This window comes from Lucilia cuprina, chromosome 6, assembly GCF_022045245.1.
Source record: "Lucilia cuprina isolate Lc7/37 chromosome 6, ASM2204524v1, whole genome shotgun sequence".
NCBI lineage: Eukaryota > Metazoa > Arthropoda > Insecta > Diptera > Calliphoridae > Lucilia > Lucilia cuprina.
This window is the reverse complement of record NC_060954.1, coordinates 11,667,226-11,677,399: the sequence shown is the minus strand read 5'-3', so window position 1 is coordinate 11,677,399 and position 10,174 is coordinate 11,667,226. Positions and strand designations below refer to the sequence as shown.

The window sequence follows — 10,174 nt, the reverse complement described above, 5'->3', positions numbered from 1 at the left end:
TAATCTATAGTCAAGTCTATAGTCTAGTCTATAATCTAGTCTATAGTCTAGGTATAGTCTGGTCTATAGTCTGGTCTATAGTCTGGTCTATAGTCTAGTCTATAGTCTAGTCTATAGTCTTGTCTATAGTCTAGAGTATAGTCTAGTCTATAGTCTAATCTATAGTCAAGTCTATAGTCTAGTCTATAATCTAGTCTATAGTCTAGTGTATAGTCTAGTCTATAGTCTGGTCTATAGTCTGGTCTATAGTCTGGTTTATAGTCTGGTCTACAGTCTGGTCTAAAGTCTGGCCTATAGTCTGGTCTATAGTCTGGTCTATAGTCTAGTCTTTAGTCCATTCTATAGTCTATTTGTTAGTCTATAGTCTCTTCCTGTAACAATTATTTTGTTCGACGATTTTCTTAAAGTATTTCTCTTTTTTGTTTTATTTTCTTTACTTACCACTTGTGGCACTTGTCCTGGTATAACTGGCTGTCCTGGTGCAATACCCATCTGTTGCATTAGTGCATTTTTCAAGGCAAGATGATTACGGCCATTTATCAACAATTGATCCTTCAAATGTTGTGGAGGATGAAAATATTTGCAAGGCGGTTTATCACGATTACAACGACCCTAAAAGTACACAACAGTTAAACAAAAAAAAAAAATATTTAGTAAATTTTATTTAACATTTATCACACTCTTCTTTGGCTGACATGTAGTAGAGCAAAAGCGGAAGAGAGAGAGAGAAAGAGACAGTATATAAGTAAAAGTTCGAAGGTTCTATAAGATAATAATAATAAACTTGTAAATAACATAAAATATTTGCTGAAATAAAAAAAGAAACTAAGACTATAAATAAATTATCAATGTAGCCAAAAAAAGGACAACAGATAATATTTCTTTTTTTATTACGATTCCTTAAGACGTTGTTTTGTCTTTGGCTGTGAGATGTTTTTTGTTTTAATTTTGCACAAAAAAAAATGTTAAGAAATATATATGAGCAACTAAGGAAATATGTCTTTTAAAGCTGGCAGGAATATAACTAACAGCAAACACAAAAAAAGAGGAAATAAATATTATCCTTAAATAACTAAGGAGAATGTACAAAGACTCTGGCATTGTTTTCATTGCTTTGTCTGCTTTGTTTTTTTCACATTTGTTTTTGTTTATGTATGTGATAATTCCAACTTCATCAAGGACTATGGTGTTTTTTTCCTTCAGAAAACTTTTTAAGTGTATGTTGAAAAGGATGTTTGTATGTGTTAAAGAATATGTGTGTGTGTGTGTTTTTTGGTGATGTCATTTGTCTCTTTTGTTACTTTTAGTTTTATAAAAATTTATTTGTTTTTTCTTTTTGTGTTTTTATTGTATTTAGTGTGAACGTTATATTGTTAGCTTCTGTAGACAACCTCTTATTTCAAGAATAATAGGGAGCTTTTGGGGTAATTTGGTGTTACCCTGTCATTATGGCTTTAATACCCTACATGGTCTTATTCAATTCTAGTTCAATAACTAAATGTTTTCATATATTTTTTATTTTAATCAAATTATTAGAATATTTGTTAAAAGCGTACTAGAAAAACATTTGCTAAAGTTTTAAAGATTTTTGCTAAATGTCTTTATAAATTTGTTTATAAGTGCCATAGATAAATTCTTTTGTCTTAATATTTAAACTTTTTTCTTCCAGTTTTCAAATTATTAGAATGTTTTCTAAAAGCTTATTATAAAATCCTTTCCAAAAGCTTTAAACAACTTTGCTAAAGCTCTTTTTAAAATATGTTTATGAATACCATTAGTAAAAGTTTTTGTCTTAATATTTAAACTTTTTTTTCTACGGTTCCTTACAAGTTTTTTTTCAGTTTATCTAAAAAACTTTTTTCAAAGCTTTTATTAAAAGTTTAAAAAAAAAATTCGAAATTTTTTAAAGTTTTTCTTTAAACCTTTCCTAAAATCATTTGCCATTGCAATATTTCGTGACATTTTTAAGGCTGTTTTCTAAGCTTTTTTCACATCTTTTTCTTAAAAAGCTTTTGTAAATATATACTCTTCAAAGCTATTGTTAAAAGCCTTTAATAAGAAGTTTATTATATGATTATATTAAAAGCTTGCATTACAAACTTGTTTTAAAAGCTTTTGAGAAAGTATTTCTTAAAGCTTCTTTTAAAATATGTTTCAAAGCTTTCTTCAAAGCTATAAAAAGTATTTATTACAATTTTTTATTAAATGTTCTTTTGAAAAGCTTTTGTAAATATTTTTCTTTAAAGCTTTTATTTAGAACTTTCCTACAAAGCTTTTGTGAAAGTATTTTTTCATACTGCTTTTAAAGCAGATTTTAAAGCTATCGAAAAAGCTCTTCTAAAAGCATTTATTAAAATTTTCTATTGAAAACTTTTATAAAAAGCTTTCTTAAATAATTTTCTTTAAAGCTTTCAGTTAAAACTTTTCTTAAAAGCTTTTAAGCTTAAAATTTTTTTCATAAAATCTTTTGTAAAATTATTTCTTAAAAAAACATAATTTAAGCTTTTTAAAAGCTTTGTTAAAAACATTTATTATAGAGTTTTAAAATATTTTATAAAAAGCTTTTGTTATTACTTTTCTTAAAAGTTTTTGTAAAAGCATTTTTTAAAAACTGATAATTTGAAGCTTTGTTAAAAGCATTAATTGTTTGTTTTTATTGTAAGCTTTTTCAAAAAACTTTTGTGCCTAGTTTTCTTTAAAGCCTTCATTAAAAAACTTCTGCAAATATTTGTCTTAAAATCTACCAAAACTTTCGTTATAGACTTTTCTTAAAACTATTTCTTTCGGAAAAGCAAAACATTTGTTAAACAGGTTTTACAGCTTTTTGTAAAATTGTTATAAACAGTGAAGGACTTTTATAAGCTTTTGTGAAAGCTTTATCGCTTAAGTACATAACTGTGTATTTTTAAGCTTTTCAAAAAGCTTTTTATAAGTTTTTGTGAAAGCTTTATCGCTTAAGTACATAACTGTGTATTTTTAAGCTTTTCAAAAAGGTTTTTGTATGATTTAGCTTTAATAAGTTTTGAGTTTATATAAAAGTTTTCTATAAAAGTGTTTAAAAAATATTTTTATATTCTCGAAAGCTTTTCCTTTATAATTTACTAATAATTAATTCTCTTTTAAACTTTGGTTTATTAAATTTCGTGTTTAGATGTTCTTTAAAATCCTGCAAACTTTATTAATAAATCTTTTGCAAAGAGAGAACATACAAAAAAAAGATCGCTAAAGCTTTAAAAGTCGTTATTTACTAAACTTTTTGTTCATATTCTGTTCGCGCTTTTCATTCTTTTGTTTTTCTCGCATCCTTTTTAGTTTATTTGTTATTTTTTTTTATCTTATACTTTTGTTATTTGTAGCTCTTAATATTTTATTTCAGTTTCTAGTTGCACAACTACAACCAACTTACTAAATAATTGTATAAGACAGAGAGAGAGAGAGAGTGTGTGCGTGTGTGAGTGTGCATTTGAAAAAGTTATCCTTTGAGCTTTAAGCACATAAATTATCACTTAATAAATTACATTAGTAAGCGAAATACTACTACTATTACACTTACAGAAAAAAAAAACGTACATAGTAACACTTTCCATTTAGCTTATAAAATAACCCAGCAGTTTTAAAGGGAGACAAGAACTACAAACTAAAGGAGTTTTGTCACTTTAGTGTTTACAAGTATTCCAGAAAAAGAACACTTTAAAGCTATTGTTCTTTACTAAGCTGTTTGTTGTAAGCCACCAGAACTTACTAAACTGTTGTTGTTGTTGCTAAAACTCTACAGGGTTGTGTGAATGTTAGATTGTTGCCAGATTTAGAGATTTAACTTGCTCCCCACTTGTTATTTGTTCATTATTTTTGCTAAAATAACTTAAATTTTCAAACATTATAGTAGTAATTCTAGGAATTATTTTTTCCAAGGGTGTTTAATTTTAAAATGAGACTCTAGTAGCATAATAATTCATCTAGATACTTAGGTTTTTACAAAAAAAAAAAAAAAAAAAAAAAAATACAAACAAACAAAAGTTTTAATTTAACATTCCAAGAAGTTTAGAACAAGTTGTTAAAAAATCATTAAAACAAAAGTGTTGGGATGAAAGTGTTTTTGAAAAAAAAAGAAATTAAAATTTAGATTATTAAGATGATCTAAAAATTTAAATTTTTTACTTTAAACAACATCTTAAAAGAAATCGCCTTTAGCTGCTAAAACTGATATTGCATTTCTTTTAGCTTTTAAGTATATTTTCTTTTAATTTTTTCTACTTATGGTATTAAGCATATAAAAATTGCTATACTCACTGCTATTTATTTTCATAAGATTAGCAATTTGCTTATACAAAAAAAAAAAGAAACTACACAAGAATGGACATTATGCTAGATGTGCAGCTTATAGCAGAGGGAAAAAACAGTAACGTATTTTATATTTAAATTCCATACAGATCAAATAAAACATTTTTCAACATTTAACACTTAACTTATCAGCAATAAGTATAAGATGCAAAAAAAAAAATAAACTTAAAATATATTTAATGTTTTCAGCTTTTTTTTTTTTTTTTTGGTTCACTTCCACCCACCCAGTTGTTTTCTTTAAGTAGAAAAAAAATTGCAAAAAAATTGTACAGCAATTTTCTTGTGCAATTTTTCAATTCTGCTCTTTTTGTGATAAACATTATGCACAAGTAACGAAACTTACAGAGGACAGTTTGTTATTGAAAAGCAGAAGATGTTGGTAGAAAAAAAGGTGGCCACATCAACAAAATTTGCAATACTGTCACTTTGTTTAAGCTTTATGCCATCAAAAAGCTTTAGAATTTAAGCTTTTTAGAAAAAGATTTGCTAATACTTGGTATAAAAGCTTTTTGTAATTAGTAGAAAAGCTTTTTGTAAGCTGTAGAAAAGCTTTTTGTAAGCTGTAGAAAAGCTTTTTGTAAGCTGTAGAAAAGCTTTTTCTAATATTAAAAAAGCTTTTTTCAAACATTAAAAAACTTTTTCTAAGCTTTGAAAAAGCTTTTTCAAAACTGAGTAAAAGTTTTTTCGAAGCTGTGTAAAAGTTTCTTCTAAGCTGTATAAAAGCTTTTTAGGTTTAGATAAACCTAACAGGTAGCAAAAGCTTCCTTTAACTGTCGGAAAGGCTTTATAAAACGCTTTCTATAAAGTATTATAGAATTATTTTACAATCTTTTATAAAAAGTTTCTTAAAAACTTTGTAAAAGCTTTCTACAAACAGTAGTAAAAGCTAAACTTTAAACAATTTAAAAAAACTCTCTACGGACTTTTGGAAAGTTAGCACTTTGTAAATATTTTTATAAAAATGTTTAGAAAAAGCATTTTAAAAGCTTTGCTACAACCCAATTGATAAATATTTTTACAAACTTATGAAATCTTTTTCTATAAAGAACTATAAAAGCTTTCACAATAGTTATTAAACAAAGTTTTCTACGAACTTTTTAAAACCCTTGTTCACACTATTGGATAGAAAAACTTTTGGTTATGGTTGCTCAAACTTTTCGAAAAGTTACAACTTTTAAATATTCTGATAAAGCTTTGGAAAAGGCTTTTGAAATAGCTTTCTACCATCAATTATGAAATCAATTATGTTCCACAAAATTTTGTAAAAACGTTGACAAAAAAACTTTTGACGCTCTACTTTCACAAAAATTTTATAGTAATAAGTTTTTATAATTTGTAATAAAGCTTTTATAACTTGTACTATAATCAATTTTAATTTATAACAAAACTGGTCACCTTTTCGCTGTTGTAGTCGTTATAGTTTTGTCTTGCGTTTTATTATTTATTCTTTTGGCCAATATGTATGTAATTTTCTTTTTCCAATTTAATGCTTTTCTATGTAAATGTAATAATGTTACCAATTTTCTGTTTAGTTTTCATTTCTTTTTTTTTTTTTTTTTTTGTTGCAACAAATTGTGGCCTATTGGAAATAAAGCTTTTGGAAAAACACTTTAAAATATTTTTTAAAAACTTTAGCGTACAAGCTTTGTAAAGGGCTTAATGTTAAAGTTTATTTAAGATATTTGTAAAAGTTTTAAAAGCTTTAGGAAGACAATTTGTATTTGTTTGTATGTAAAAGCTTTGAAAAAAGCTTTGTATTCAAATTAATAAACAAATAATAAATAAATCAGACTTTTAGTAAAGCTTTTATTAAACTTTGAATAGATATAGAACTGTTGAAGAACTGAGTTATATTAAAAGCTTTTTAAAAAAGCTTTTGAATCGACTGCTTTAGCTCTTAACTTTGTATCTTTTTTTACGAAATTTTAAATTGTCATTTTCCTACTGGCCACTACTACCACTGCTGCGTAGTCATATGAACCGTTGGAGTGCAAATACTTAAAGCTACGTTGGTGCAGCAGCAAGCACAACACTATTGTATGTGTCGTTTATACGCCACTAAACATTTTCATGTCGTTCAATTGTAATCTACATGACTGTTTTGCAATCTATATAGATACAAATATATATTTACTTTCTATTTTTTTTTTTTTACATTTTGCATTGAAATGAAAACTAAAATTCTTCAATATACAAGAGTTTTTTTCGAATGAAGTGTAAGGGGTTGTTGCGCAACACAACGATGACAAAAACAAAAATTGACTTAAAACTACTATAAAGTAAAATGCGTTAAATATAAAATGTTGTCCAATTGTTGTTGTTCATACAAAATGATAGAACGTTGCTTATATATTTTTTCTTCCTCGTTTTGAAATGACGAAAAAACTAGAAGATTATCCTTTTAAAATTACAATGATTATGTTTATTTTTGTTAAACTTGAGGGGTAAATACATTTTGTAACATGTAACAGAACTGATGCGTTCTGGCTTTTGGCACCAACCAAAAAAAAAAAAAAAACAAGAACAACCGTCTGTCCTGTTGTCCGTCCTTCTTTCCGTCTGTTGAAGTTGTTAGTTTTGCTGTTAAAAAAAAAAGTATAAATCGTTTGTATGAAGCAAAAAAACAAGAGTTTTCTTGAGTTCGCTGGCATTATTATTCAACTAATGTCAGTTAGTTGAAACGTAGTTTTTCTTTTGTTGACTTCTACTATTTGTAAGTTTTTTCTTTTAGTTTTATGGGCTATTTTACATCCCTATACAAAATAAAGGAAAATTTTTCAATAACTTACAATCCTGTTAATATTAATTCTAATTTACTTAAAAATTTTTAAAGCAATATACTAATGTCCTCCTAAAAGTAGGCAGTATTTTAAAGAAATGTCCTAATTGTAAAGAGAAATTCTGTGCAAAGCTTTGGAAGGTTAGATTTGAAAGGGAAGAAATCTATCTCTCATTTTTAACAATTTTAACTAACAAACTAACTAGCTAACTAACTAACTAACTAACTAACTAACTAACTAACTAACTAACTAACTAACTAACTAACTAACTAACTAACTAACTATCTAACTTCCAAGATACTTGCATCTAACTTAGACGAATGCCTGACAGTGGCATACATACGTCTGAATCCTTTCCTCTAATTTTGCATAAATGTACTCGTAATCCTGTGTGTCTACTCAGAATACAGTTAGTACGTATACTGAGTAGACACACAGGACATATATCAGACTTAACTCGCCTTGCTCTCATCACGGTCAACCCCTAGGATTTTCGTGGTTCTACCCACTGTTTCATTATTCCAAAAAGACTTACGAGATTCTCTCACCCATATTTTTAGTTCAGCTTTTATTACGTCGAATAGTTTTGCGTTCATCAGCTTAACTGCCTCAAGCTCCCTTCCCTTTTAAGCTATTACATTCGCTCTTTCGTTACCGACTACTCCCATATGATGGTACCCATATGATGTGAAACTTAACTATGGGAGAGTATTCAGTGATAGCTAATATTGCCTCTTAACAGTAGGCTATGGTAAATGTTTTCTACTGTTCTATAAATATATGAAAATTCTAACTTATCTTTTGAAAGTTAGATCTGAACAACATTAGATCTTTTTGACGCTTAAAATATTTCCGCCTAAAAGTAGGCAATGGTAAAAAGAAATATCCTTAATAAACCTATATGCAAAACTTTAGAAAGCTAAAACACCATAAGAACTGATTTCTACTGAAAATTTTCTATTAAACTCTAAAAAAATAAAACTGTACTACAACTGATGATTTGGGTTTTTTTTTTAAATATATCCACCTAAAAGTAGGCAATAGTATAAAGAAATAACTCTAAGCTAAACTTTAGAAACTTAAAACTCCATAAGATATGATCATCACGCTTAAGACAATTACAAAAAAAAACTCTTCCTTTTTTTAAAAACAATTTTGCCCCTATAAATATGCAATTTCTTTGCTCTAAATAACAAATTATCTAACATTCTTTAAATTTAAAGAAAGTGACAAGCATTTCTTGTCTAAATTCCTTAATTTTCTAAAAATTATAAGCGTGACCAACAAAACGTAATACAAACAAACATATGATAAACGAAGAAAAAAGTTAAAGCATATTTTCAGGGTAATGCAAACGGCTAGAAGCATATTAAGAGGGGTGTTAAAGAAAAAAAAAACGAAATAAAACAATGAAAGTGGCAGAAGAAAAAGCTACAACAAAAAAAATTTAACGCTTTGATAGGTTGTATCTTTTAAATGAAATCTTATGTATGTACGAATGTCACTGCATTATATGTATGTATGTCTGTCCGTCTGTCTGTATGTATGTTTAAATAAGAATGTGTGCTGTTGCTTGTTCATTTGTATTACATGACAGTTTTTTTTTCTTTCTTTCTTTCTTTTTCTCTTATTTTCTTTTATTTATTTTCATGACATTGCGGATAATCTGACTTGAAAGTTATTTATTTCAGTTGTATTTGCGAAATACAAGAAACAAAAGCTTGAGCAACGAAATAAATATTTATATAATATTTTAAGATTTTTGTGGAAACAGCAACAGCAACAAAAAGAAAATAAAGAGAAAAAACTGTATGTGAAATAAAAAGAAATATAATATAATAAATATAACACATATTTAAGTAATTGCTTGAAGAGGGAATTTATGCTGCAACTACGTGCTGTGGAGTCATGATCTTGGCTTTCGTATGAATTGCAAAAAAGGGATGAATATAAAGTAAGAAATGTTTGAAGACTAAAAGATCTTTTATAAGATTTTGGTAATAAATTTTTAAGGGTCTAAGAACAAATTTGTTCTTAGGAATTTGGAATTTTATTAAGTTATACTTATATTAAATAAGAAATAACCATGTTTATTGCATACTTTTAGGCCTCTATATTAATTCGGACAAATAACTATTGTTATAGTTATACTAACCAGCAGAAAGGTTTTATTTGTTAAATAAAATAAAACAACAAAAAGAATTCAATTGCATATCAACCTGCTGTCCAAAAAAAAAAATGTTTCCTTTTTTGTTATTCTTCTTTTTAAATAATTTTAACAAAACATTTTTTGTTGTTACTTTAGTTTCATAATTATAGATACACTTTCATAAAAATCCCATAAACATGCAATGTTGCATGTGAATATCATGGTGAAAAAAGGTACTATATGAGTTTGTTGTTGTTGTTTTTTTTTTTGCGGGGGTGGACTAAAAACACATAAAAATTGGTCATAAAATGAAAATATTTGTTTTTTTTTTTTTCCAAATAGTAATAAAAAAACTACAATTATTTTTTGTTTGTTGAGAGTGAGTCAGTGATCTTGTTGTTGTTGCTTGTGTTTGGATAATTAAAAAACGAACTAAAAATTTTATAAAAAAAAGTATTAATACTGGTGGTACCTACCACCTCATGTTATTTATTTAAATGTATTAAATTAAAAGTTTTCATTCAACACTATGGGCCAAATAATAAATTACTTGTTATTAAGAAAATGTGGAAAAAGAAAAACGTTAGAAAAGCTGGCGGAAATGGTTTAATGAATGCAAAACAAATTTAGATTTTGGAACATTTTTACGATCAAACGATTAGGAACATTTCAGTTAGGAATTTAGGGCAATGACTAACTAACTATCTAACTGACTAACTAATTAACTAACTAAGTAACTAACTAACTAGTTAAGTTCTGTTCCAGTTCTAGTTTAGTTCTAGTTCAGTTCTATTTAAATTCAAGTTCAGTTTTAGTTCAGTTCTAGTTCAGTTCTAGTTCAGTTCTAGTTCAGTTCTAGTTCAGTTCTAGTTCAGTTCTAGTTCAGTTCTAGTTCAGTTCTAGT

At 26.9% G+C, this 10,174-nt stretch overlaps 1 protein-coding gene across 12 annotated transcripts in view; it reads right to left on the bottom strand.

Moving 5' to 3' along the window:
- The window catches only part of LOC111680611 (protein muscleblind), a 135,260-nt gene that overhangs the window by 60,696 nt on the left and 64,390 nt on the right, over positions 1-10,174 (bottom strand). For all 12 annotated transcript variants that reach the window (XR_006941388.1, XR_006941389.1, XM_046955015.1 and 9 more), the window contains one exon: positions 442-612. Coding sequence is in view for 10 of the 12 variants with exons in the window: in XM_046955015.1 (XP_046810971.1) it covers positions 442-612 (171 nt within the window). In the remaining 2 variants the exon portion in view is untranslated. The remainder of the gene's footprint in view (positions 1-441; positions 613-10,174) is intronic.